Here is a 15,052-nt window from a genome sequence, read left to right on the forward strand (position 1 = left end):
GCTTCAGACAATCAGGTGACAGGTAACCAGACCCTAGCATCCTGATTGGTTGAGAGGTGGGTCAGTGTTAGTAAAGCGATTTATTCGCTTCCCTAACACAACACTGTGTAAACAGTGAACACACAGCATTGCTCCCACTGTTTACCAATTTGGAAGCCTATTAGAGCCTATGGCTCTAATTGGGTGCTTCCAAAAACACCCCTACCACTGGAATTCAGATGCCCGACAAGGAGCTGGACACCTGAATAGGGGGCGGCAGCGGCAACCATAGATAGATTCATGCAATGCATGAATCTATCTATTGGTAATAGAGGGGTGCAGGAGAGAGGGGGCGGCGCTCCTGCGCCCTTCATGGATGTACTGCCACTGGCGTTAGACTTGGTTCACACTGGAGCCGGCAGAGGATCGCAGAGGAACGCTGTGCTCCCTGCTCTCCATTTCAGGAACAAATCGGGAATGAATCTATGCCTGAATTCAGCCCCGAAGCAGAGCCAAAGATGCGCAGTGCGCTCCTCGGCCACCCTGGAGATATGTGAACCGGTTCCATAGAGAGCCAGTCACATTCTCCTGCTATGCGAATTGGATGTGGGGAAACCCTCATTCAATTTGCATAGGTATGACCCCAGCCTAAAGTGAACTGGACATTCCCTAAGACCCCTTTCACACCAGGGGGTTTTGCAGGCGCTATAGCGTTAGAAATAGCGCCTGCAATCCGCCCTAAAGAAGCTGCACCATTGTATGTAGTGTGAAAGCCCGAGGGGCCCGAGGGCTTTCACACTACAGCGGTGCGCTGGCAGGACGTCAGAAAAAAGTCCTGCCAGCAGCTTCTTTGGAGCGGTGAAGGAGCGGTGTGTTTACCGCTCCTCCACCGCTGCTCCCCATTGAAATCAATGGGGCAGCGCTGTAATACCGTCGGTTTTAACCCTTTCGTGGCCGCTAGCGGGGGGTAAAAGCACCCCGCTAGCGCCCGAAATGCGCCGCAAATCCGCCGCAAATCTGGCGGTAAAAATTGCGGTGTTTTACTGCCGACGCAATGGGCGGTGTGGTGTGAAAGGGGGTCTAAAACTTTCTAAGGTAACAAAAGATGCCGAAGTTGTTCAGTCACCATAGCAGGACTAGTTAAAGCTTATCAGCGGAGTAATCCTTAATTCAGTGGTTCTGACAAATAAATCAGAATCCTGACAATCCGCCGGGGCATGTAGAAAAACAAAAAAAACAAAAAAAAGCAGAAGGTGGAGGTCAGTAGTATGGCAGAGGTAATATGTAATACAGAGTAACCATCAGTGGCCCACACACAGTCACAGGCAGCCCCTGTGCACATCAGTCTTGTCCATCCTGTGCAGCCCCCCCTTGTCCCAGGTTCACATCCTCACAGATGCACACAGGCAGCCCCTGAGTTCAGTTTTTATCCACCATGCACCCTCACATCCTCCTCTTCCTCTTACCAGCAGAGATAAGCAAGGCAAAGACCCCCCCATTAACTCCTCATCTTCTAATCTAACAACCAGGTTACAAGAGTCTGATCAGGCTGGGGAAAGAACAGAAGTAGTTAATCCTTATCTTATAGCATTCTTTATGTCATGCTCCAGATCTCTACTTCTCTATCAATCCCCCCGACTTGGAATTGCCGGGAACCGCAGCACAGGGTTTACTTCACCTGTGCCCGAAAATCATCAAATAGTCCCGTCGGAGTAATCCTTGTACTGCAGCCCCCGGCAATTACATGCCCTGGCGGATTGATATACGCAAGGGGGGCCGGGACTATAGTTTAATTGTCGGGAGCAGCTGTACAAGTTTTAGTGCTCTGCTGACTGATTTAACTAGTTCTTTTCCTTCCTCAGCCCCCAGCTGCTGCCCTAATAAGCACTAGCTACGTTCCTTCCCCCGACCCCCAGCTTCGGCAGTCTGATCTGAATTAATCATGTGTCCGGGATCCAGGGAGACTGAAAACCGGACACATGATTCAAAACCCGTACTGTCCGGTGAATCCCGGACAGGTGGCAACCCTAATTGAAAGGCAACTGCTGTTTAATATTAAACAAGGCCTAAATGGGCCATTGACATTCATCACAGCTAAAGTCAAGAATGTGTGTCCTTGCAAAGTCAAACTAAAGGAAATAATTTATTAATTTTGCTTGGGGTTAGAGTGCAAAGGGATTTGAAGGCCTGTCAGTTTTTGGGGCTGTCTGCACCATGAGCTGCTGAAAGTAGTTTCTGACCTCACCTCCAAACTACACTTGAGTGATGGCAGAGGTTTGAGTCCAAGAATGTAGTTTACTGTTTATTCAATTAGTTGAGCCTCTATGTTATTGTGCAAGTGATATGGCATAAAATGCAAGGTGTGAATGATGGTTCCTAACTACCTGTTCATAAATTCTGTTCTTGGTAAAATCGGTCCTACCTCCTGCTTTCCTTTCATTCGGCACACATTTATATCTTGGTAGCTTGATTTCCAGATGAATTTCTGTGTAAGAAAATCAAAGTTTACTAATGTAGTAAAGATCAGAAAAAACATACATTTAGAGCCCTTTTACACTGGGGTGGTGGGGGCAGTAGTGGTAAAGTGGCGCTAGTTTTAGCAGGGCTTTAGCGCTGTTACAGCAGTACTTTGGCGCCGCTATTCAGGTGGGAGTGGGGCGCTTTTAACCCCCTGGAAGGGGTTAAAAGGATTAAATGTGCCCGTGTTGTATCGCTGCTGAATTGCTTTTGGAGGCATTTTAGCAGTGCTCCCCATGTATTCCAATAGGCAAGGATGGTGGAGGAGCAGTGTATACACTGCGTGCAACCTGCCCCAAAGATGCTACTTGCAGGACTTTTTCTAACATCGTTCATACGAACTGCCCCAGTGTGAAAGCACTCAGGCTTTCACACTGGAGGCATTTTTCAGGTGCTTTACAGGTGCTATTTTTAGCGCTAAAGCACCTGAAAAACGCCCCAGTGTGAAAGGGGTCTTAAAGGGGTTCTGCACTCATAATACAACATTTGCCCATTCTGTTGCCTCTAGTTAATATATCTCATAATGCCATCTGTTTTTTTTTTTGATTCACCTACCTTTTGTAATCTTCAGAAGTTTATTTTAAACCCCTGCGGCGATGGGCGGTCTCTTGCGGGGATCAGCGTAATTTCCTGTTGAAGCCCGCACTGTCTCCTGGGATCTCGTTCGTGTAATCCCAGGAGACATTGCGGCTAATGCACCCGACATCTCGCGAGATTTCGGGTGCTACAGCCGACATCTCGCGAGATTTCGGGTGCTACAGCCGACATCTCGCGTGATTTCGGTAATTACAGCCGAGATCTCGCGAGATCTCGGCTGTAATTACCAAAATCACGCGAGATGTCGGCTGTAGCACCCGAAATCTCGCGAGATGTCGGGTGCATTAGCCGCAATGTCTCCTGGGATTACACGAACGAGATCCCAGGAGACAGTGCGGGCTTCAACAGGAAATTACGCTGATCCCCGCAAGAGACCGCCCATCGCCGCAGGGGTTTAAAATAAACTTCTGAAGATTACAAAAGGTAGGTGAATCAAAAAAAAAAAACAGATGGCATTATGAGATATATTAACTAGAGGCAACAGAATGGGCAAATGTTGTATTATGAGTGCAGAACCCCTTTAAAGAGAAATAGAGATTACCACAGACCTATATACCCCTTACAGACTCGCACAGTTTTTACATTTCAGCAAATGGTCTATTAAAATATGATTTGTGACACTGAAACCAGACCACAAAAATGTTTTGGGGAAATATTACCAAGAAAAAGGAAACAATGTGGTACTGCAGAAAAGGCAACAAATGTAGCCCCTTGTTATTAAAAAATAAAAAATACAATACTGTGTTTCTCAGTCTGCATTATACACTCATGCCACAAACGATCGGACTATCTGGCGGACTTGGTTTGGCGGACCAGAGTCCACCGGACAATCTGCCCGTGTGTGGGCTCCGGCGGACTTTTTGTTCCCAAAAGTCCAGCAGACATAGAAAGAAGTTTTGACTCAAAATTGTCCGCCGGACTCTGCCGTTCGGTGGACAATCCGCCCGTCTGTGTGCTAGTCCGCCGGACTTTTGAAATGAACGGACTTGCCCACACACAGTGAAAAGTCTGTTCATTTTGAACGTGGCTCCAGGTAGATGGAACTAGCGAAGCAAGTCAATGTCACCGCCTGCATCGGCGAGATTGACACCTTGCTGGCCCCGCCACCTGGGATGGATTTAAAGGGGAACCCCTACGCTGAAAAAAACGATGTGGGTGTCTCCCTAATGTCCATAGCAGACCCTTATCCGAGCACGCAGCCTGGCTGGTCAGGAAAGGGGGTGGGGACGGGTGAGCACCCCCCCTCCTGTGCCGTACCAGGCTGCATGCCCTCAACATGGGGGGGTGCTTTGGGGAAGGGGGGCCCTGCGGCCCCCCCACCCCAAAGTGGCTTGTCCCCATGTTGATGAGGACAATGGCCTCTTCCCGACAACCATGGCCGTTAGTTGTCGGGGGCTGTGGGGGGGCTTATTGGAATCCGGGAGCCCCCTTTAATAAGGGGGCCCCCAGATACCGGCCCCCCCTCCCTATGTGAATGAGTATGGGGCACCATGTACCCCTACCCCTTCACCTGAGGAAAAAAAGTGTAAATAAAAAAACACAACACAAGTTTTTAAAATAATTTATTAGACAGCTCTGAGGGTCTTCTTCCATCTTGGGGGGATCTTCTTTCCAGACTCCTCCGCTATCTTCTGCTAGCTCTATTACTAGTAGAGGAGCCCGGCTTTCTTCTTCGTCACTGCTGTCGTCCGGGGGTCTTCTTCCGACTTCGGGGTCTTGTCCCGCTCTTCTGTTCTTCTTTCCGGGCCTCCGCTATCTTCTTATAGCTCTTTTACTAGCGTTGGCCTGGTCTTCTGTCACTGTCGCCGCCGCCGCCTTCTTCTCTTCTTCTTCCTTGCGATGTTTCATAGTTTGTAAGGTTGAATAAAGACACCAGTCCATCCAGTTCAACCTCAGTTAGTGTTTACAATTGTCCCTATCCCTGTACATTGTACACTCACATGGGTCCCTAACCTCAAGGAGCCCAAAATCCTAGGTCCCCATTCATATACTAGGGCCAAATTTGGACAGAAGCCAATTAACCTACCTGCATGTCTTTAGATTGTGGGAGGAAACCGGAGTACCCGGAGGAAACCCACGCAGGCACAGGGAGAACATGCAAACTCCAGGCAGGTAGTGTCATGGTTGGGATTTGAACCAGCGACCCTTCTTATTGCTAGGTGAGAGTGCTAACCACTACACCACTGTGCACACCTGTTGACCCGACGCTCTCTCTGGATGCAATGGCAGGGACGCGTTGTGCGGCGACTTATATAGGGATAAGGGGTGGGGACATCGGGTGATCTCACAAGGTGACCCCCGCCCCTTATGATGTCACGGTCCCAACATCCTCCAGGACTGTGACATCATAAGGGACGGGGTGAATATGTGACATCACCAGGTGACCCCGCCCCTTGTCCCTATATAAGTCGCCACACAACGCGTCCCTGCCATTGCGGCTAGAGAGAGTGTTGTGTCAACATCGCAAGGAAGAAGAAGAGAAGAAGGCGGTGGCAACAGCAACAGGGCCAACGCTATTAAAAGAGCTATAAGAAGATAGCGGAGGCGCGGCAAGAAGAACCAAATGCGGACAAGACCCCAAAGTCGGAAGAAGACCACTGGATTGATAACATCATCTATGACGAAACGCGTCTGGGAAGGAACGCAGTGACGCCACCACGCTACATGAGGGGAGGACAGGCCCCTGAAAATTGCCAGCCGGCTTTGTTTTTTGTGTGATTGTTACAAGTTTGTTTGTAAGTGAATTTCCTTTTATTCTATTAAAACTTTGATATAGTTTTACACTGTGGGAAGTCTTTCTTCTTTTTGAGCTAAAGTTGGGAAACATCTTGCGGAGTATATATATAACCATTACAGAAAGAGGTCTGGTTGCAGTGCATTAAAGGCTCCTTCGGTATATACTTCAGGCTGCTGAGGGGATAGAATTACATGCCACTTTTACTTGAGTAGAAGAAAGCTTTGTGTATGAATGAGGTACTGGGGCTCATTTACATGGGCAATGTAGCCTGTACAGTGTGAATCAGTGGATTGATGGTGGCTGGAGCTATCTGGAGTTGTATAAAGGCAGCCTATGTTACATTCTGGTGACACAGTGGCTGTATGAACACATCTGCAGGTCCTAATTTGAAAGTTGTGTGGGTGCAGGTGTAGGGCCCCTAACATGGATAGTGAGCATTTGAAGGCACTCTCCCACGCCTACAGTCCTGTCAAATTAAAACTTAAAGCTATATCCACGCAGAGTAACAGGCTGCTTCAGTCGCATGAACAAACCACTCATTCACACGGCCAGAGTACCTGTGTGAATTAATCTTTTTTCTTTTTTTTTCTACAATTTTTTTTTTTTTTACTTGTAAACAATTTTTTGACAACCCTGTTGGGAAGATGAGTGAACAGGGAGTGCTCTATACACAGGCCCCCTGCTCATTCACAAACTGAAGAATGGTAAACACGGTGCAATTGGTACTGATCACTCACTATGTTCATTGAGAAAAGGAAGGGGTTGGTAAATATGACATATTTAACATACCCCCACCACCCACTCTCCATCCTAAAACGATCTCTCTGTGTGCCCACAGCAATTGACAAACAGGGGGAGGGAGAAGAGGAGAAGCCGGTCTATGTGGGGTGGGGGGGGCATCACAGAGGGATCAGAGCTGCAGGAATAGGGGGTGCAGGTTTGGATTCAGGACAGGGAGGTTGATCAGTGCGGTGGGGGCAATTACTGAAACTGCAGCAGCTGAAAGCTGGAGGAAGAGAAAGGAGAAGCTGGTTGCACTACAGGGGGCATGGGGGATTGTTTGTTGATCCTAATTCATATTCATAAAAAATAACTAAAAATTGAGAATCTTATAATGATGCTAGATTTAAGCTATATGCTAGTGATAGACAATGGGACACATTAACCAAATCAATTAGTAAAGGATTAAATAGTAGTGGTAGAGTAGTGATACATTGATTTGCAGAGGTAACTGAGTCTATAACAGGTGATGACAGTGTAGAGAGGGAGAAGAAGCAATGTTGCATTGGATAGGGGAATGAGAAATTTGTAGCAGTGGACAGAGGGGGAACTTGACTAGGAGAGAGAGGAGTGGGATGCCCAGCTACATGATGAACACTGAGCTGCACTGGCAGAAAATAAAAGACATCTATAGGAACTAAATTATTATTATTATACAGGGATGTAGCTGTTTGAGGGTGACTGTGCCAGGGGTAGGCTCAGCAGATAAGAATATAAACGCTGATAAGTTGGAGCAACAAGATCGACTGTGAGACAGGATAGATGAGATGAGCCAAGGAGTCACGGAGTAAAAGACTGAGCTTGCAGGGACACTAACCTGTGCATAATCAATGGGACTAGAAAGTGAGAAAGGTTAGTGCATGATTGCAGGGATTATGGCCTATATATAAGAGGGAGAGTGAGCAGTGAAAGTGTCATGAGGGCCACGTACCTGATGTGAGACCGAAATAGTGGGGAGGTCTCCCTTGCACCTTGGGTCCTTAAAGCCTCTGGAGATGGAGACAGAGGCTTGGTGAGGACACCGAGTGGCAGGGGTGCCAAGGGTGTGGAGCACCATGCAAGCCTTATTTCAGGATCTGAGCCGAGGTCAAGTCTAGTTGGGCAACGAAGCATAAAAGGGTTAATCAGACGACGAATGATCGAGATCCAAGCCAGGGTCAGTTCCAATCTGGCAGCTGAGTACAAAAGAAGCAAAGAAGTAGAATGGTTAAGGTACAAATCTGAAGAACAAGGGGCGACTGAAAATAATCCAGCAATTTGGCAGTGTCTGGGCTGGGCTTATATAGGGAAGTTTGAGGTCACTTCCTGTGTGCCTCCTGGGCATTTTCCCACCTTTTTCCATCGGGTTGATGTCACTTCCTGTGCACCTCCTGGGTATTTTCCCACCTGTTTTCCATCACGTTGAGGTCACTTCCTGTGCACGTCATGGGCATTTTCCTGCATTTTTCCATCAAGTCTTCTGCGCAGGTGCAGGTTGGCACCCTGAGGCGTCTTTGGCACATGCCCAGTTAGCACAGATTTCCTTTTGCGGCAACACACCATTGGTGCATGTGTAGTAAGGTGTGGGTTGGCGCCCTGAGGTGTCTTTGGTGCATGCTCAGTTGGCATGGATTTCCTCCATTGGTGCATGTATAGTAAGCCGTGGACACTCTGTATGCCCGTCTGGGATAAAGGGATAAAGCTCCTTGAAAGAACTACGGGAGAAGATCTGGAGCGTGGATATGCGACTTGGGTTCCCAGGAATTCTCTTCAGGGCCGTAAGCCCCCCACTGTACCAGAAATTGGCGTCCGCTGCCCCTTCTATGGCAGTCCAGGATGGCCTCCACCTCGTACTCCCCAATACTTTTAGTCATAGAAGGAGGCAGAGGATGGGCCCCACGTTCCCCAAAGGGGTTCGGGGCCACGGGCTTCAAGAAGGAGGCATGATGGAAGACAGGGTGGGTTTGGTAAGTTGAGGGCAGTTTGAGTTTGTAGAACACAGGTTTGAATCAGAACAGGACAGGGAAGGGCACAATGAACGTAGGGCCCAATTTCTTGGAGGGACAGGTCAACTGTAAATGCCTGGTAGACAGCCAAACCTTGTCTCCTGGTTGAAGATCCAGGTCCCCCCACCGCCTTTGATCATAGATGGTCTTGTAATCCAGCTGTGCCTTGGCCATGGTATCCTTTAGGAGCTCTAAGTTGTGTAGAAACTCTGCTCTGTTCCAGACAGCTGGGACCAAAGGGGAAGCGGGTAGGACAGGGAAAAAAAGAAGGGTACCCCAGGTTGGCGTAGAACAGTGTTTGCTTAGTGGTATAATGTATTGCGCTGTTGTATGCGAATTCTGTGCAAGGAAGTAGGGACACCCAATTCTCTTGGACAAAGGTGGAGAAGCAACAAAGGTATTGTTCAAGAGTTTGGTTTGTGCATTCCGTTTATCCAATGGTCTGAGGGTGGTAGGCCGAAGAATAGTGGTTCTCAATGTCTAGAGCAAGGCAGAGCTCCTTACAGAATTTAGAGGTGAATTGGACTCCACGGAAGCGTATGATCCCCACTGATACAATATTGCTTGGGACCCCATGGAGGCGTATGATCTCCTTGATAAAAGCTTGAGCTGTTTCTGGGGTGGAGGGAATGGCAATCATAGGAATAAAATGAGACATTTTTGTAAGGCAGTCCAAAACAACAAATATGAATGTAAACCCATCAGAGGGTGGTAGATCCACTATGTAATCCATGCTGATCTGTTCCCAGGGTCTGGAGGGAACAGGCAGGGGGCAAAGGAGACCCCATGATTTATTATTTTACGTTTTGCTGTGATTGCATACCGGGCAGGAATTGACATAAGTGTAGCAGTCTACCTTGAGGGTAGGCCACCAAAAGGTTTGCAAAAGCAGATCGGTGGTTTTGGTCACCTCAAAATGCCCTGCTAACTTGTTGTCATGGAAGAGTTTGAGCACAGGAACTCTCAGTTGAAGGGGCACAAACACAGCATGGTCATGGAAGAAAAGTCTGTCCTTTTCTTGCAGATGTTCTCCTGAGGGCAATTGGTCTAAAGAGGAGGCCAGTTTAGTCCTGGACAAGAGGAAGAAATTATAGGCAGGGAGTATTGCGTCCTTTGTTGGCGAGTTATATGATGTGGGATACATGCGGGATAGAGCAATAGGTTTACAATTCTTGGATCCCAGACGGTACGTGATATGCATTTGAAATTGGGTGAAGAAGAGAGCCCATCTGGCTTGTCTAGGTCTGAGACGTTTAGCTGTACAGACCTATTCCAAATTCCTATGTTCAGTGTAGACAAGTATAGGGTGCGAGGCTCCTTCTAATAGATATTGCCATTCTTCCAGGGCCAGTTTAATAGCAAGGAGTTCTTGGCTTACTACATCATAGATCCTTTTGTCTGGGGACAACTTCCTGGAAAAGAAGGCAACAGGATGCAAGTTGGCTGTGGTATCGTGGCGCTGAGAAAGGGCTGCCCCAACCTCAATATCTGAAGCATCGACCTCCAAAATGTAAGGCAGGACTAGGTTGTGATGATGAAGGACTGAGGCAAAGGTAAATTGCTTCTTGAGTTTGTCGAAATCCGTTTCTGCTGAGGGGAACCATAGAAAAGGCTGTTTTGCTTGGTGAGTTGTGCGATAGGTGAAATTGACGAGAAGCCTTTGATGAATCTTCTATAAAAATTGGCAAATCCCACAAACCTCTGGACGCTTTTACGGTCCGAGGGTACTGGCCATTCAAGAACTGCAGTTACCTTCTGGGGGTCCATGGAGATGCCAGAATTCGAAATAACGAGGCCAAGGATTGTATGGTGTCTTTCTCAAACTCACATTTTTCAAGCTTGGCACAGAGTTTATGGGCTCGGAGGCGAAAAATGACTTTTTCGCATGTGGATGTGAGGGAAGATGAAAAAAAGAAGGATGTCATCTAAGTACACTATCATAAAGAGGTGAAGAAAATCCCAAAAGATGTCGTTCACCAAGTGTTGGAAAGTTGCTGGGGTGTTACATAGCCCAACTGGCATGACCAAATACTCAAAATGGCCAAACCTAGTACGAAAGGCCATTTTCCATTTATCACCCTCTCTTATCCTTAATAAATTGTAGGCCCCCCCATAGGTCCGATATTGAAAAGACGTTGGTGGTGCGGAACCTCTGAATGAGCTCAAGGACTAGAAGCAATGGGTATCGATTCTTGATTGTGATACTGTTTAATTCTCTGTAGTCGATACATGGTCTTAAAGAATGGTCCTTGTTTTCCACAAAGAAGCGTCCAGCACCAGCAGGAGAGATAGAGGGCCGTGTGAACCCTTTCCTAAGATTGTCATCAATGTATTTTCCGAGGACTTCTAATTCATGCTCAGAGAGTGGGAAGATCCTCCCAAATGGTATTACAGAACCAGGAAGAAGCTCAATGGGGCAATCATACGGCCGGTGAGGTGGCAGGGATTCAGCCCCCTTCTTGTCAAAGACGTCCAGGAAGTCTCTGTAAACCTGGGGAAGAGTGTTGTCATCTGTGGAAAGGGGTTGAACCATCAAACAGGCTTGTTGTGGGAAACAGTGGTATAAGCAATAGGGTGAGCCTGAAAGACACAACATCAGTGGACCAATAAATCTGTGGCTGGTACTGTGGAAGCCACGGTAACCCCAAAAGAAAAGGAAGAAATCACATCCAGTCGAATATATTCCCGATGGTTTGCTTCAGTGGTGGCCAATATGAGGGTGGTCTCATGGATTATGGGACCTGAGGAGGGTGTGGAGCCATCTGTCAGATGAACGGTAAATGTCTGGGGCTTTTTGCATAGTGGGATTCCATACTTTTTGGAGAAGCGGATGTCAATAAAGCAGCTACAAGCCCCAGAGTCAATAGTGCCTGCTACTAGGATTGTTCTTCTCGGTATCTGCAAAGAGGGGTAGAGAGTGAGATGTGAGGATTTAACAATGTACGGTGAAACAGATGGGGGTTCGATCCACTTACTGCGACTAGTGGAACATCCCTGAAGAAAGTGACCCACTCCACCACAATACAGGCATAAGTTGTTCAGGTGGCAGCATTGTCGCTCTTTGGATGTGAGGGGTGCACAAACTAAGCTGAGTTGCATCGGTCCTGCGTCATGAATTGGGGTTGATGCATGGGTCTCAGGGGTTCTCAGGTGTGGAGCCATGGGTACTCATGGGAGCAACCATGTGGGACGGGCCATACCGAATTGTTCCCTAAGATGTTCTCTACGTCTGCGATCAAGCTGGATAGAAAACTGTATTGTAGGTTCCAAAGTATCAGGGAGTCCCACTCTTGTTAATTCATCTTTGAGGGGCTTGGAAAGGCCCAAGCAAAACTGATGGTGCAAGGCAGCATCGTTCCATGCAGTGTCTGCAGCCCACTTGTGGAATTTCATTACGTAGTCCTCAACATGGCGTTTCCCTTGTAGAGAGATCAACACTGTTTCAGCCGTGTTGGTTCATTGTGGGTCATCATAGAGGATTGCTATGGAATCGAAGAAAGAAGACAGTGAGTGCAGTATAGGACTCTCCCTTTCCAATAGCTGATGAGCCCATTCTTGAGGTTTGTTCTATAAGTAAGGCTACTACAAACCCGACCTGTGTATCCTCTGAAGAGAAGGTCCTAGGCTGTAAGGTAAAATATAGCCAACAGGCAGTCCTGAAAGCCTGGAACTTGTGGCGAACCCCTGATAAGCATTCAGGCATAGGAACCCGCGATCCCCTCAGTCTCAGGCATGGCTGAATTATACTGTCACAAGGGCCACGTACCTAATGTGAGACCAAAGTAATGGGGAGGCCTCCCTTGCACCTTGGGTCCTTAAAGCCTCTGGGGATGGAGACAGAGACTTGGTGGGGACACCGAGGGGCAGGGGTACCAAGAGTGTGGAGCACCGTGCAAGCCTTAGTCCGGGAGCCGAGCTCAAGTCCAGTTGGGCAACGAAGCATAAAAGGGTTAATCAGAAGAAGAATGGTCGAGATCCAAGCCAGGGTCAGTTCCAATCTGACAGCTGAGTACAAAAGAGACAAAGAAGTAGAATGGTTAAGGTACAAATCCAAGGTCAAAGGCAAGCATCAATCAAGAGTAGTCAAACAGGTTTTCAGGTCACAAAAGGTTCAGGCAGATCACACACTAGCACAGGAACAAGGGGGGACTAAATATATAATCCAGAAATTTGCCAGTGTCTGGGCTGGGCTTATATAGGGAAGTTTGAGGTCACTTCCTGTGTGCCTCCTGGGTATTTTCCCGCCTTTTTCCATTGGATTGATGTCACTTCCTGTGCGCCTCCTGGGTATTTTCCCGCCTTTTTTCCATCACGTTGAGGTCACTTCCTGTGCACGTCATAGGCATTTTCCTGCATTTTTCCATCAAGTCTTCTGCGCAGGTGCAGGTTGGCGCCCTGAGGCATCTTTGGCAAATGCTCAGTTGGAACAAATTTCCTCTTGCAGCAACGCGCCATTGGTGCATGCGCAGTAAGCCATGGACTCTTACAGAAAGATTCTGGAAGAGAGGGGATGAATGAGAAAAACATTACAGAGGTAACTAGGACATGCATTTCCTGTAAAAAAATGAGTGGGAATGCCGAATAGCTGAATTGCTAAAGCTAACTGGATGAATAGCTTAAATTCGTAAGAATAAGTTGAAGAAGTGAGAATAGTTGGAAAAGTAGGAATGGATTTAAAATAAACATGAATTTCATTAAAAATTTTTAACAACACCACTAATGTATGAAAGATGTGGAATATTTAAAGGCTTTTTGAAAAGCTTTTTGATCATTAATCCCCACACCTAATGAGTGAGAGACAGTGTGAGAGAACCCTTCAAACAAGCCTTAATAAATCCAGTACATGCTATGGAAACAGCGACTTCACTGTAATGCCGCGTACACGCGATCAGACTATCCGGCGGACTTAGTCTGGCGACTAAACCGCTGAAAAGTCCACCGGACTTTCCGAACGAGCGGACCTGCCCACACACAACCGGACTTTTCCGGCGGACTAGGTCCGCCATACTTTTGAAATGAACGGACTTGCCCACACACGGAGGAAAGTCCATTCATTTTGAATGAGGCTCCAGGTATCCGGGACTAGGGCAGGAAGTCAATGTTGCCGCCTCCATGGGCGAGATTGACACGTCGCTGGCCCTGTCACCTGGTATGGACTTAAAAGGGAAGCCCTACGCCAAAAAAACGGCGTGGGGGTCCCCTCCAAAATCCATATCAGACCCTTATCCGAGCATGCAGCCCGGCCGGTCAGGAAAGGGGGTGGGGACGAGCAAGCAACGGCGGCGACAGAAAACCGGGCTAGTAAAAGAGCTGGAAGAAGGAGCAGAGGCCCTGCAAGAAGAACAGAAGACAAGGGACAAGACCCCCGAAGTCGGAAGAAGAGGTAGCGACAGAAGACCGGGCCACCACTAGTAAAAGAGCTAAAGGAAGAAAGCGGAGGCCCGGCAAGAAGAACCGAAGAGGGGGACAAGACCCCCGGAGAGAGGGACAAGACCCCTGAAGTCGGAAGAAGACCCCTGGGCGACGAAGAAGAAAGCTCCTCCGCTAGTAAAAGAGCTAGCAGAAGATAGCAGAGGAGTCCGGCGGGAAGACCCCCCAAGACGGAAGAAGACCCCCGGCGCTGTGCAGTAAATATTTTTGAAACCCTGTGTTGTGTTTTAGTAAAAATGTTTTTCCCCAGGTGAATGGGTAGGGGTACATTGTACCCCAATACTCATTCACATAGGGTGGGGGACAGGTATCTGGGGGCCCCTTTATTAAAGGGGGCTCCCAGATTCCGATGAGCTCCCCGCCCGCAGACCCTGACAACTAACGGCCAGGGTTGTCGGGAAGAGGCTCTTGTTCTCATCAACATGAGGACAAGGTGCTTTGGGGTGGGGGGGCGCGTGGCCCCCTTCACCAAAGCACCCCCCATGTTGAGAGCACGCAGTCTGGTATGGCTCAGGAGGGGGGGTGCTCGCTCGTCCCCACCCCCCTTTCCTGACCGGCCTGGCTGCGTGTTCGAATAAGGGTCTGATATGGACTTTGGGGGGGACCCCACGCCGTTTTTTTGGCATAGGGCTTCCCCTTTAAGTCCATACCAGATCCGGCGGACTAGCGCACAGGCGGCCAGATTGTCTGCCAGACTCGCAGTCCGGCAGACAATTTTTGAGTCAAAACTACTTTCCACCGGAGCTCACACACAGGCAGGATAGTCTGATCGTGTGTACACGGCATTAGAGACACACGGCTTTTGTGAATGTATCGGTATAAAAATTATGTTGATAAACTCAAAAATGTGGGCATGTCAGCGATACACACTCTGTTTAATCAATAAAATTTCCTGAAATGATCATTAAACTTAAATAGCTTTTTCATAAACACTGTAAAAGATATCAAACTGAAAAGCTATAGTAAGATAGCTGAATATTGTGTGAACATTTTAAAGTTTGTTTGGCATCTGTAGGTAAAAGTATGA

The 15,052-nt window shown here is 48.0% G+C and overlaps 1 protein-coding gene across 10 annotated transcripts in view; it reads right to left on the reverse strand.

Moving 5' to 3' along the window:
• The window catches only part of SEMA6B (semaphorin 6B), a 1,482,347-nt gene that overhangs the window by 868,501 nt on the left and 598,794 nt on the right, over positions 1-15,052 (reverse strand). For 8 of the 10 annotated variants that reach the window (XM_077475757.1, XM_077475755.1, XM_077475758.1 and 5 more), the window contains one exon: positions 2,402-2,464. The exons of the other annotated variants lie outside the window; for them this stretch is intronic. In XM_077475757.1, the coding sequence (XP_077331883.1) occupies positions 2,402-2,464 (63 nt within the window). The remainder of the gene's footprint in view (positions 1-2,401; positions 2,465-15,052) is intronic. 10 annotated transcript variants of the gene reach the window in all.

This window comes from Lithobates pipiens, unplaced genomic scaffold (assembly GCF_037356315.1).
Source record: "Lithobates pipiens isolate NorthernLeopardFrog02 unplaced genomic scaffold, aLitPip1_a1.2 Scaffold_13, whole genome shotgun sequence".
Taxonomy (NCBI): Eukaryota; Metazoa; Chordata; class Amphibia; order Anura; family Ranidae; genus Lithobates; species Lithobates pipiens.